Source organism: Lipomyces doorenjongii (assembly GCF_038497915.1).
Source record: "Lipomyces doorenjongii strain NRRL Y-27504 unplaced genomic scaffold V1508scaffold_3, whole genome shotgun sequence".
NCBI classification, from domain to species: Eukaryota; Fungi; Ascomycota; class Lipomycetes; order Lipomycetales; family Lipomycetaceae; genus Lipomyces; species Lipomyces doorenjongii.
This window is the reverse complement of record NW_027118070.1, coordinates 291,204-305,733: the sequence shown is the minus strand read 5'-3', so window position 1 is coordinate 305,733 and position 14,530 is coordinate 291,204. Positions and strand designations below refer to the sequence as shown.

Below are 14,530 nucleotides of genomic sequence, written 5' to 3'. Positions count from 1 at the left end.
TCTTACCAAGACTCATGGCGTTACACAGATCGGACGCTGTCGCGCGTGGCTGACGCGTCCGTCGCCGCGTTTTCTTCACGCGTCAACAACGCGTCAACAACGCGTCCCTCTCTCATCCATCCGCAATTCGCGATGCACTAAACGTCCACAGTGGCCCAGCTGATGCGGAATCTTGGAGAAAGCAGTTTTTTCAAATCGTCATGAGGGTTTTGCCAATACTGAGTGGCTGTTCGCGTCATTGCGGATCAGCCCCAATCCGACACTCCCTTGGTGGCTGCAAGACTTCCGCTTAAGTGATTCACACTGAAACACGATCGCGCTCGGACGGAGATTCGCACAGAAGACAACAATCATACAGTTAATTAGTGACCGCGCTCGCGCAACTCGCCGCCGACGCGCGCTGGTTTCGTTGCCTCTCGTCTGGTTATAAATACGGCCATCTTTTCCCGCTGTTGATGCTGCTGCTGCCCTTACAACTTGACAACTGAGAACTAAGTCGCCTGGCCAGCGACACAGTTGCAGTGAGCTGAGAGGGGAGCCTGTGACTGGCTGAGATCCTCTTCAATCACAAGCGAGTATACATTCAGAATTCCAACAACCTGGTCACTAAGCTAACATTTATGTAGCCAGACAGAGTTCTCAATTGTGGGCAAGAGGGCAGCCTGGAACCCGGATTGAGTCCGAGTGGCCAGAGCCAAACCGCTTGTACACTGCCGGTTCCAGCAGTTCGTCCTCTATTGGGGGCAAAGTGGAGACTCTTTGACGCATGGGCACGGGGGCATCTTCAATTCGGGTACGCTGAATCGCCTTGGAGCAAGGGTAAGTCCAAGGATGGCGAAAGCCAAGCCACTTGGACACTACCAGTGCCGGGGACGCGTACTCGAATGTGGCCGAGGACATCCCGGATCCAGCTGACCCAGGCGGTGAGAACCAAGCCGCTTGGTCCACAACTGGTTCCGGCGACATATTCTCATCTGGGGGCATGAGGGGAGTTCTGACGGACTGAAATCCTCTTTAATGAGCACGCAGCGGTTTCCGCAAAGCGTACTGGAGTGTGGGCACTGGGGGGAGCCATCAAGCTCATAAGGAACGGTGTAGGTTTGGGAATTTGTTTTCCACTGGGTTTTTGCCCTGAGGATGTTTCCTACACCTTTGTCCAAATGGACGTTCCTTTTCTATGTGGTTGTGCATATCTTTATTTGCACAAGTACTCGCATTTCGAGTACCTCGGTCTTTGACCGCGATTTTAATGTTTGAATTCGTCTTGCTCTGAGAGCATGATGGCAAGTGGTGGCATCTCTCGGGAGGCTGCCACGCTGGGACCTAGCCCCGCGTGTATAGAAGCAGCAGTGCTTCTGTGAGTGCAAGTCCCTCGTGGATTGGAAGCCCCTATGGGGTCAAAAGACTCCCAAACACTCTGCTTAATTTCGCATTTTTGCGGGTTTTGCGAGTTTTTGTGGGTTTTTTGCTAGGAGGATGAGCAATCTATGAATCTAGAAACTAGAAGTGGTAAAGGGATTCATTCGATGTCAGCAGATTGACTGGCTGTACCTGGAAGACCTACAATTCTCTGAAAGGAACGACAATTAGTAATATGAAGCTTCATTCTGCACAAGCATGCTATTGCAGGCATTACAGTTTCACCCCCAAGACACAAACAATTAGTGCCACTTGGCAGTACAGTAATGAGCTCTCCCATTCAAACGAAACCTGAAAGATATCTCCTAAGATGGACGGTAGCAGAGTTGCTGCCTTTCACAGTTACCGAAAGAGCTCCTTGGAGTTAACTTAACTACATTAGCGTTTGGATCTTCAAGTTACACTACAACGTCGGATTGAGACTCTACGGTATCATCGTTAATACTACTAAAACAGAAATTAACTGCTACATGCAGTACAATTGCACCTTTGTTCGGTCTGGGCCCTTAAGAACTCTATTGCAATTCTCGCGGTCATAGTCACTGGCTAAATGAAGTAAGGAGATTGAAGTTCATACATTGGCAAGGAATAGTACGGATTGGGATCGACAAAATGCCCGCCATGTGTCGATGATAAATCTATATAATCAGCGGGCCTGCTTCATCGAATGAGAGACACAATAAATAATCAAGAATATGCGAATTTATTGGTTAAAGCTGGTCGAACAAGTGTTGTCCATAGGCTCCTGCTAAAGTGTGGCTGTATGAATACTGTGGATGCAAAAGAGATCTGACCATTATCTTGCAGTAGAAGTACAAGAAATGTTCGTATTAGATGGGGACACCCCGAATTAGATAAGAATCAAGGTGAAGAACAGGGCACTTTCAGTATCGATTGGGTGCTCGTTCCACATGTTTATATTATAAGCTGGGCCGTCTATTCCAGCTAAACGGAGATATGGACGTTTCTTTACCAATCAAAACAGGGTTCAATGCTGTCCCTTCGGTATTACAGAAGTAGGCTATTACTTGCGCACATAGTCAACAATGTCTGCGACAGAAGTGAGAAGTGTTGCAGTTGGAGAGGAGAACGTGGAGCCTTGGAGACGTTGTTTTAATTAAGTTAGAGACACTGCATGAATGGGAAACCAAAGTTCAGGCAGCAATGTACATATGATAAACGGATCCCACTCGTTGATGTAACCTAATATATACAGACCAACAGTAACAAAACAAGCCAGCCAGCCGTCAGGACCATGAATATGAAGCAACGTCAACGTTCCTTCACATGCGCAATCGGAGAATCGTGGGCGCAAAGACAACTTTTGTCAGGGTTATGGCGTTATGGGGAACCATCCCTGGCGATGGGAGTACCCGGCAGGAAGAAAGTCAACTCGTTGGAATGATACACATACGAACAAAAAGTGTATATCCTGTCGCCTCCTGCCGGGGATTATTAATTATTAATTTCATTAACGTACATGTATAACGAGCGGCGCATCCAAACGAGCGGCGCACTTTCCCACACCCACGTAATAAAACATCCCGACAAATCCACCAAACCGCCTAAAATCAATTGAAACTACTCAGAATCCTCTTCCTCAGACATCTCTATTACAATCTGACAAGTGCGCACGTTGTGTCCGGTCTCGCCGCAGTTGCCACAGCGCCGCGCGCGCGTTTCTTCCATTCGCTTCCTAACACTACTTGCCTGCGTTTCCTGCTTTAGCTGTTGCACAATGTCCATTTCGTCTTGCAAATCTTGTGCTTCCTGTTGACTAAGTGATCCTTCTTGCTGTAGAGGTGTTTTTTAGCCCTCCGGCGTTTGCTAAGCTCCTCCATTTCTTGCCGAAGGATCTGGTTCGTCGACTTCAACAATGCCAACTCATTTTCGATGTACCCTTGGTAAACTGGTCAACAGCTTCGTATATTAAGGTTGGGAGCTATTTTGATGACGGGCAATTCGATTCTTGATGAAACTAGTCTGTGATGAGGCTTCGGTTGGGTTGTTAGGTGTCTGGGAAACCCAAGGCGCTTGACGAAGTCCGAAGCCCACCGTGTCCCGACGCGTGGCGCGTAAAGTGTCGCGAGAAGTCGATTTGCCATATCTCCCACAAAGACAGCCGAGGAGGAAATCCTGTGGCAGCTAAGTCGAGGATGTATTGAACAAGGACTGATTCTTCTAGGTCGGTCAATTCCGCAAATTGGCTGGAACATCGCGTCGTGGTTGTCGGTGACGTAGTGTCGTTTCACTAATACCATATATCTTTGCTGCGGCCCTAACGCTTAGTTTTTTGGACCTTTGGAGTGTTTCTATGGCAAGGATGATCTTGCATTCATTAGAAGAAGATTCCATATTCTGATGTGGAGGGGGAAAGGTATCAAGTATGAAGGGGAGGCGTCGCGTGGAAAGTGCGCCGCTCGTTATACATTTACGTTAATGCAAAATTCGAAACCCATTGGTCCTCATGAGGACTCAGATTGACGCTCAGTTTGCCCGGCCGTACCGGGGTGATAGGTGGTAGCTGAATTGCCAGAGTAAATTCCCACCCAGAAATTGCTCTCTGGATCAGAAGCAATCTCTTCACCGTTCTTAACGAAACTCGGATGGAGGAATTCACAATCGATTGTCAAAAAAGTCCGAGTCGGCCAGAAATAGCGTGATATAATGACTTCTTTTCGTAAACGAGCTATTAGTTCTGAATAAGCTACCGGACGTTATGCAAAGCGCTTTCTGCAGGATGTAAAATGCCAATATCAGCAATTATCCATGGCGAGTTGGTCTTTGAGCCATCCATCATGCATTGACGAGTGGCTTGGAGATGCTCTAATTCGGGGCAATAGAAAATTTGGTAATTAATCAGCCCGAACGCCTTTTCCTCAAGGTGCTCGTGAGGCGATAACTGACGACGATGAGATAACCAGGAGGTTGCGAGAACAGCTAAAATCGAAAACGGTACTCGTAGAGGAAGGTGGTATTGCCGGCACCCTTTCGGGCCTCGGGGCTAGCAAGTCTGAGTTTGCGACTGAAGAATGCGGCCGGGTGTGTTTGTACCGTTCCATCCAGTTGGTGTGGCGCGACATGAATGCAATAATATCTTATTGGGCTTGGTCAAATGATCAGCAGTCGTTCCTATCAGCTGATATTAATTAAGTGGCATAAGAGTGTATTAATCAAAGGAACCAGTTGACAAATCAACGATGGTCCGACAATGATATGGTACTCGCAAGATCTGAAGGATGATCATATATCGAGATGATTCGGCAGATAGCAAGAGATGAAATGTGCTTCAGCGTTGTATGAGTAGAATTAGATGACTTCCACGCTGGGAAAAAAAATAAGCGCAAAAAGTATCGTTAGCTTCCGCATAGAATTATGGTATGAAAAGGGTAAAATGAGTATGATACAAATGGGCACTACAAATCTGTATGTAGTCTCCAAAACAACTACAAAATGAGCATCATTCACTGCGCCATGCAAAATATATAAGCTTCCATCTTATTTTATCCTAGAATAACGGATGTGTTATGGAAGTCAAGAAAAACGAGCGACTATGAGCCAAGGAACTTAATACAGAAATCTAAGTCTGATTTGGAAAGAGAAGAAGATTTCTCGTGTGATTACACCATAGGGATTACTTTACGACCACATAGAGGCTCTGGTAGATTCCCTACTTCCAGCCCCATTAAGGAAAATATGCGAACAAGCCACAAACCATATTAGCAAGCTGCCCGCTGGAGCAAATCGCAAACCCACAATGCACGCTGCAAGCCGAAGCAAATCGTGTCGCACAGCAAGCCACGAACTGACGCAACTATACGATAAGCGCACAGCTACAAAGAGGCACCCTGCAACAAAGTGTACTAGGCAAGCCGCAAACGAGTACTTTTTAGAGGTTACGATTTTCTAACAAGCGTTAGTTTCAGCGGTTAGGTTCAGTTGAACCTAGTACGGCCACCATCAAAAACTAACGCGAGAAAATCTATCCCGAGGACCTGTCTCTTCTTGCTTGAGCGTCTCCTGGCATAGCGTCGGGATTGTGAATGTTGAATTCGGCTGTTTCTCCCCACTCGTCATCAGAAAGTAACTACAATCCCCTTGTTTCGCCAAATCATGATTGCTGCATGAAATAATTTAACTGTCAATGGGATAGAATAGAAGGTAGGTCGAGAATACTTTGACTTGGCATTTCTATCTCCGGTTATTGCTCTGTCATCGAGGATATGCTGCCCGCTACGCATGAATGGAAGTAGCGAGATTCGTACAAGTTGTCTAGCGACTCACGAGTGCGTACGATTGGAATGTGATATAATGTTTTACTAAGGATAACGACGGAACGCCGGAACATCTGTATGAATCAGTGTTAGCTTATCGCCTACGCCTGTGCGTAATCCAGGAGATGAGGTGGGCGGCAGCGGCAAGTACCGTGAGACAATCGGACAGCTAAGCCGTCCAATGTGATTGGTTAGCGTTTGCAGGACATAAGCAGTGTCCGATTGACAACCATGTATTAATAATGTTGCTTCCTATCCGTGATTCTCGGTCTGGATTGCTTGTTTGTGTTGTGTTTATTCTTATTATATTACATGAAGTCGTGGGAAGACTATTTGTTACCTTATGTACGTTTGGGCCTGAACCTCCTTTGTTCCGTTCCTGCACAGTCTCCACTTGAATACTCCTCACCAAGTCTGAGTCGCAAAAGTGCTTTCTCGACTTCTGCCTTAGATATTGATTCTACCACAGATGTGTCATAACTGTGTCAATGCTGGAATGAGGTGACCGTTTACTTCTTGTTAGGCTGGACTGGGTTATAATTTCCACTATCAAATTTTGTTCGTCGTTTTTACAACTACCCTTGTCTGAGGTGGTCGAGGGAGACTGCTTGCAGCGAACGGGATTTGCTCATATTGCGCAGGGACTACAGAGAATGTGAGGAATCTAATGTTGTTGCCGGATATACATTAACCCGAGGAGGCAGGGGCAATTTTGAGATGGAACATTCAAATATAATGAATATTGAATATGTAATGAAGATGGAGATTCAAGGGTGTAACGGACCATTCCTCGTTGGGACGAGTATGATGTACAATTTGGTATCTCTGAGCAGGAGATGGTATAGCCTGATTAACAATAATCATCAGTAAACCTTCGTGTCTGAAGGTGCGGAACGCATCGAGCTTTAGTGATTAACGAGCATATTTTATTATCACTGAATCTTATCGAAGATTTCTTCTAGCATTGAGTTTATTTACCGAATATTATCACTGAATTATTCTCTTCTTCGCCCGATCATCGTGAATCAAGCTACGCTTAACTTAATCGTCTTGCCAACTGCCGAACCCGACGACGCTTGTGATCAGTCTATGTGAAGGTATGCGAAGGCGTATGCAAAGATCACAATTTCGCAGTTAACAATAAAGTACTCAAGCACCAGAATCGGACTCTATTACTGAACTGCAATCTCCCTGTGACATAAGTTGCTAAGGGACTTGTCGGATCCTACGCAGAGTTGATCAACAAGAAAGGAATATTTTTGGCTTATCTCGACGACGACTAATAACGTCTACAGGTCGGAAAAATTATGGTAGTCTTCATGTCATACTCTGCCGCACATCCTCGCACGAGCACGATTGCATCAATAACTCAGGGACTGGACTGTTCAGTACGGATATGTAGTATGCGTTGGTCTCAGGGCAGTAGTGCCTATCTGTCACAACTTATGTCCGGCCGGCTTTAACGAATCTTTTCGGACGCACCCAGCTTAGTTCTCTGATGGTATCATGCTACTTTCCCCCTGTCCAATAAATTTCTCCACCCGGCGGTCAGAAGAGATAGTCTGTTTGTGGAAGGCAGAAGGCGATTTTCTCTTGTTACTTAGCGTTGCTTTCGTTCTGACAAGAATAACTCTCAGATTTCCTGGCCGCTTATGGATTGACCTTTTCGTTGGACTCCGGCTGCGGATCGTGAGTGCGTTTCAAGACCTTAGAGGGACTTCACGACTGCTATGGTATTGTTTCATCTCGACCTGAAGCGCCCCCCATTGTGTAAACGGATGCCACAGCCTTTGATTTAATGCCAGATGATTCACATCATCTAGCCATCCTAGATACAGCAAGCGGATGCTGACTGCAATAGATCAACATACTCTGCGTTGGCTCCTAGCATCACTTACAAACTACCGAAATAGGCACAAACACACAAAGAAGCAAACGCGAAGTAGATCATACCACCACGAAAGAAGCGGCAAAACATGGACGGTTCAGGGTAGCGAAACTCTTTGGCTCGAACGATGTCAGAACCGCCAGTTCCTAATTCCGCTGGCCAATTCTTCCCTAGACATGTATATTATTCCTAAATGCGGATCAGCTGACGTTACTCAAGTTTAACTTAGATGGCATACTGCTCGATCATGCACCAGGACGGGTAGGCCACTGGATGGTCCGGTAACGGGTCAGCATCTAGAATCTGTTTCCTCTCTTTAGGGGCTGGACCAGTCGGAAATTTCAAGTGAGGAGGTCAAAATCAAACCCATGTAGAAGTCACGACTCCGTTTTTTAGTCCAGACCTCCTCAAAGTGAGCCAGTGCTTGGTCGCTGAATCTCATCTAACGCAGAAGTGGAGCGCCACTCTTAATATAGCAGACTATATGCCTAATGAGTCCCAGAATCCACCATCATGCATAAGTACTGCATAACGACATGTGCAGGATCATGCGACTGACGATTCCTTACTCGAACAGGTAAATCCATTTAACATTCCTGAGGTTAGATATCGTATTTAACAACCGAATGAGACACGTGATCACCATTATCTGACTACAATCTTTGGAAACAGAACCATAACCCTATCAATCGATTCGAATCACTCAGAATCCTGTTCCTCAGGCCCTCTCACCACTATTTCACAAGTACGCGAATTGTGGCCTGGCCGGCCACATGTGCCACATCTGCGTTCCTTTGGCGTAGTCCTCAACCGTTGACGCCCATGTTCCTGCGGACCTTGCTCTCCGCCCTTCCCATCTTCTCTCTGGACCTGTAGCTCTTGTCCTTGCTGTAGAGTAAGGCTTCTTCCTCCTCCACGCATTTGGTTTTTTTTGCCTTTTGGCATTTGCTTAATGCCTTTTTCGCTACTCGAAGAGATTCAACTTCCGTTTTTAACAATGCAACTTGATGCATCATTCCTTTCGCCCTTTCGCAAACTTCTCGATAGCTGCGATTGGCAAGCTATTCTGATGATTTGAAATACGAGTTTTAACAAATTGAGTTTCCGAAGTTACTTCGATCGGGTTGATTTGGGGTCAAGGGAGAGCCGACGCTCGTTGACCAGGAGGCACTTCAGGAGGCGCTGACGCACGCAACTTGGTATCTAAGTTAGATATCACACCCTCTGGATCAAAAGGGATGAAGACCTGCGCCAAGGAAGCCTCTTCGGGATGTTTTTTCGGTCATAGTAGAGTGAATTGCTACATAGAATGCCAAGAAAGTCTTCCTTCTTTATATGGCATCATGTCATGCCGCCCGTACGCTTTTTTTAGCGGCCCAAAAGAACCCAATCTAGAGGTTGGAGGATATGAGTGAGACCAGTGAGCTAGCGCGGCTCTGCGCTTGTGACTACCATACCAGTCTAAGTTAATGCCCATCATGAAGCCAGTTTCGTGGTTCCGCCCCTTGAACGCCGTATTTTGTAATCATGTTCTGTACAATCACATCGGGATCTTCGCACCCGGCCCTCTTGTAATCGTACCTGCGTAAGAAACGCGCTTTGAACTCGGGAGGCCGCGCAATGAATCTCGAGATCCAGGTGGTGCCAACACGCGCGTCAAATAAAATGATTCGCCATATCTTCCACACCAGAGATCCGGGGAGGAAATGCTCACGAATTGGCCACAGTATTGCGTCTCGAGAGTGGACCGCGTCTTCTGCGGGCTAGGGTTGCGTGGCTTACGGAATATATCCGAGCGTGGCCAGAAGGGCTAGAAGTAATTGACATTCGTCACTTTCTTCGCCATGTTGGGTTAAAAGTAGATTACACATAGTGGAAATGTGTCTCATTCGGTGGTGAAATACGTTACTTTAAAGAGAAAATGAAAAATTATGAGCAAAGAAACTTTCTGAGTTTACCCATGTAAACAACAAAACCACAAGCCGAGTCGCAATCCGAAACAAATCACACAGCAAAGCACCTGCCATTTTAGATCACAATGTTCCAAGCAGTGCTAGTTTCAGACTCAGCTTCAACAATAGGCGCGCGGCAATTGAAAAATAATAATCAGGAACACGATCTTATGGAGATTGGTAGCAGTAGTACAGATGACTTATCTTCAAGCCGAAAATCGGATTCACATTTACTAGAGCAGCTGCCAGAGTTTCATGTATCTATAGATATTTTTCCTCAGCTATCCTGCGGAATTCCTACAATTCTTCCAAGATTTATAACACTTCCGTGCGCTTATAATTTTTTCCGTTCTCGAACAATTTGTACAATAAATTATTACACCAGCTCATATTTGTTGGATCAAAATTGATTGTGGTGCTCATACTGTTTGTTTGTTTTTCTCTGACTTTATTTAGACATCATAATTCCAAAACTCGTGCTCCACCAGCTACTAAGGCCTCAATCTCGCACATGAGCTCACAGTCTATTATTTCCATGCTGACTTTTCTTCTTGTTAATACTTTATTAAATGATTGATTGAACGTCCCTCGGTTTTAACACCCATTAATTACCAACATCTCGAAAGGTTCACCAGGAAAACTTTTACTGGCGAAGCAGGTCGAGGGATCATTGACGGGTCTCTTCAGAAAGGGAAAAGGGGAAGCAGAACTCATACCGGTCGGAAAGATTATGTACATGAGCTGTCTTACTTCATAACCTTGTGCTGGTCAACAGCAATTACCAAAAAGTTCAAGAGCCCGACAGTGATTGTAATTGTATCACTACACACTATGTAGGTAAAATTGAACAACAAGTTGCTAGATTATTAGGCAACAGCTTACGTCTTCCAGGGCGACTTCATTTATACAGATTCAATGAAGAGATAATATCAAGTGCACGTACCTCATCTCATGCGCTCAAGGCCAAACTAAATTAGCCATTGGTTTCATATATCCTGGAAGCTGAAGTCGATTTTCACCCTGTAGTGAAGATGAACGTAGTTTTGTAACCTTGTCTTCCACTCTATCACTCCGTCACGCAGATCCCTAACGCAATTAAATTTGCAGTGGCTTTTCAACTGGGTGCTACCATTTACAGGATTGGCAAGGAAAATTTCAAGGATAAGCGTCGTCGCGTCGTCTTTGCACTTCAGCTGCCAAGGGTCGGATTTGACGGTGATGATTGATATCCTTCATCAATAGCAGTGGACCTCATCGCAGTCATGGAACTGATCTACAACTGTATCCTATATTGTGGTAGATAGACGGACTCAAAATAACGTGATTGTGTTAACACAATCGAGAACACGTCGGGCTCATAGTATAACCGCTGATACTAACCTAGCGCTTCTGCCAAGCACGATTCCAAGCAACTCGTCGTCGCCGCCGGCAAAGCTCTGACTTCTCAACAGACATTTGGAGTACTAGTCAACAGCAGGACAATACTTATCTGAGGATCAGCAGTTATTATATATAGCATTGCCGGCGTTACCGAGGGAAGCATGCCTAATAAAGTCGGTTCGCTTATTGCGACGCAACTTCCAGCTGTTGGTGGAGATCTTGCACTGCGATACGAATATTCCTGCATAATACTCAGATGCAGGATGTACAACAGAAGTATGCCCCTTCGACCTAAAGGGACATAGCAAGCATACGATCCTATAAAAACACCATCGGGCTAACAGCATCGCTTGACGCTAGCTGTTTCTACAGGAATAGTGCGACGAACGCCAGTTTGTCGACGTTCAGCTGGCTACGGAGTCGAAACATATTGCGTTTCTCCAGATGAACTCGTCGATAAAGACAGTCGCAATCGAAAGGAGCCCTATACGGTTAACATTTTAAGCTCCATGTGGCCGCCAGCACAGACCAGTGGAGGCAGCAAGGTTGATTTTGGTATCAGCCTGGACGGAATGCCTCGGATCGCCAACGTACAGACAATTGAACACATGCTCGACTAACGTGCATGAAAGAAGGAGACAAAATTACGCAAATCGTGGTGCTAGCTCCATCTTTGATGGTTACTATTCCGAACGTAAGGCATTTCTTTCTTGGCAAACATAATGTTATGGCAGCCAAAATCGATACCATCTGCAAAGCTGAGATATAGGTAATTACGCAGCTTCATGGTGCCGTTGCACGCACCTAGCAGGAGACTCGGCAATGAGATTTGCCCGAAACAAGTGGGTGCGATTGGTACGAGGCCAGTGGCATTTTGATATTATGAAACTTTTCAGTCGCATTTTTGATAGTATCTCTACAATAAAGTATAAAATATAATTTATGATCTACGATTGCTGATCCATGTTCGATGTGGCTCGTCTACTAACTGCCTGGTGTTTGATACCCGGAAAGCCGCGTACCTCTGGGACGTAGATTGCACTACTAATGTTCAGTGGACATTATACACCAAATGAGTCGAACATACCCAGAAGTAGAGGATCTTCTATCATCGCCATTCATCGTCGCACTCACACTGAGATCACATTCAAGACCAGCCTCGCCTGACCCGAAATCAGCGCGCGAACGTCTATAATCAGCGTACTTATCCACACTAGCATCAGTTAGCGTGAATGACTGCAACTACCAAAGCGTTATGAATCCTTACAACGCTTTCTCCTGCTGGTATGTCTGGAACCGATAATCGACCCTCACATTGGGCACGTTCGACTTCTCAACACGGTTTCCCAATACACCAGGCAACATGAAATCCTTTCCTAACCAATGTGATTTAATAGCCGCCTCAAATCCGGATTGCAAAACGGAATTCTTCGCAAGCTCACACATGTCGACAGCCGAAAGTCGATAGATTTGTGCTGCAACAGAATATTCCTCAATTAGAGCTTCTTTTGTATATGCAAACTGCAGAGGATCGTCAGTAGAGAGTGAGACGTTCAAGCCCCGCTTGAAGTAGCTGAAGAACGGATTTTTATCGTAGGCCAGAAATAGGGCGTTATTACTCAATGGAGACATAGCGATACCGATCTGGTCGAGATAATAGAGGTACTGTAAGAAAGGGACCTTGCGCAGCAAGATACCATGCGAGATCGAGTGTGCAACCAGAAAAGCTGAGACTAAGTGGTCGGTATCGCCGGCCTCTCCAGCGTGCGGCCGGAGAACAAATGTATTGAATCCACGTCGCTTGCGAAGTGCATTGAGCGATGTCATGTTGGCATAAAGATAGTACATGTAGTAAGAATATGGAGGATTCTGAGCTGTGCACCATTCGCGCGGGAAAGGATATTTGCGATACAACCTGCGTTCGTTCTTAGATTCATCATCAACTGAGTCAAACCCGATAACTCGCTGCAAGAAAATGTGCAACTTTGGGTGTGAAGAAGGGTCTCTCGAAACTTCGAACAATGGCTCAAACACATTTGTCACGATTTGCTCGAAATTATTCACAATACCACTGGCTTTATAAACATCGTACAACCGTGGAACTTGGATCAGCCAGCGAACATTGGGAGAAAATAGCTTGTTGTCGACAACCCACGCCGCGAGACGATCCCATTCGTTCCTAGTCTTGCCATAAATTGAGATCCTGTACTCAGCCATCTGGTACTTGCTCTGCTCGAGATCATAAATAACTTCACGCGTTAGTTCAGCCAGATATTTGCCGTTGATGTAGTTATCAGTCTTTAAGAATATTTCACGCAACCGCGATTCACCAATCGGATTATACTTCAGATTGAACTTGTCAAAGCGATGAAATGTGTCACGATGAGCATGCATATCGAGCGTGTCGATACTCAAATCGTAAGCTGTCAGATTCAGCGACTCAAATACTTGCTGAAGCGTTAGGAGCTTGCCGTCACGAAAAATAACAGTTTCCTGGGTTACGGTCAGCTAGTCAGTTATTGGCCACAACGTTTCAGCACAAACATACATCTGAACACTTTTTCATTTTAGACTTTATAAACCGCAGCAAATGCTTCTGGTTCATGCACGCCGAATGATGGACATGGGTGTCGACTTTTCTCACGTTGTAGAAGTCACGATGAGGATTGCGCTTCGTATCAGCCAGCTCCTGGTATTCGTTCATGAGCACGTATAGGTTCCAGCTACCTTCTAAATACTGTAGACGTCTGAATGCAAAACTCTTGGATGGGCCGTCCGAGCTGATATTACTGATCTCCTCGAGATCCATGTAATACTCGCGAATTGTGGGCACCCGAACAATTGGCTGCAAAACATCATTAATCACTTCGTAGACTTGGAAGAGGCCGGTTTGATCAAGATTGAATACGATGGAGTCGTTGAATTCCGCTACCTCGCAGTCCTCGAGGTGGAAGTCGGCGCCGACGCCTTCGACGCCATCTGATTTCGGGTTTGAACTTGGGGCATGAGCGTCTGCAGGTGCATCACTCACAATCGGCTGCTTCGTATCCGTCCAGGAAGCTTTCGGGGGCGGAGGATAGATCTTCCAAGTGGAACTGTCGCGCGGATTTTCCTTGGCCCCTTGGAAGGAGCAGGCCTGGTACTTTTCGCGGAAGTTGAGACATTTTTGGACGTTGCGGCAAATCATCTCGAGTTCGAGATCGATCTCGTCGGTGTGTGTGTCGTAGGACGGTGTGTGTTCTGCGTCTGACGGAGTTGACATGCCTGCGGGGGTGGCGAACGTCGCCTGTTCGGGGAGGTCGGCCAGGTGCAGAGACCGGATAGACTCCGACAGGTGCGAGGCAGGACCGGTGTGCGACGAAGACCGCGAGTGGGCCAGTCCAGGTAACTGGTCCGATGAATGGATGAGAAAAGGCGAGATCGGCGACGTCGCACTGGCAGCCGGTGTCATGTAGTCATTTGTGTTGGCGGAGTCGGGAACATGCAGCGGTAGCGTAAACGACCGCCCGAGATGGTACGACGGGGAGCTGGGGTTGGTTTGCTGGGCCCAGTACTTCGCGTCGAGTTCCTGGAACGCGCGGTCGTCAGCGTACGAGAAGAATGGCGTGTTCGCGGTC

General features: G+C 46.3%; 2 protein-coding genes across 2 annotated transcripts; both read right to left on the bottom strand.

The window, feature by feature from the left end:
* Nucleotides 1–639: 639 nt before the first annotated feature.
* On the bottom strand, nucleotides 640–984 carry V1508DRAFT_394838 (uncharacterized protein; the record flags this gene model as incomplete). Its single annotated transcript, XM_066938023.1, has 1 exon — nucleotides 640–984. One exon carries the CDS (start codon nucleotides 982–984, stop codon nucleotides 640–642), a length of 345 nt encoding a protein of 114 aa, XP_066798587.1.
* Nucleotides 985–12,176: 11,192 nt separating this feature from the next.
* Nucleotides 12,177–14,364, bottom strand: V1508DRAFT_348060 (uncharacterized protein; the record flags this gene model as incomplete). Its single annotated transcript, XM_066936712.1, has 2 exons — nucleotides 12,177–13,406; nucleotides 13,462–14,364. 2 exons carry the CDS (start codon nucleotides 14,362–14,364, stop codon nucleotides 12,177–12,179), a joined length of 2,133 nt encoding a protein of 710 aa, XP_066798586.1.
* Nucleotides 14,365–14,530: the final 166 nt, after the last annotated feature.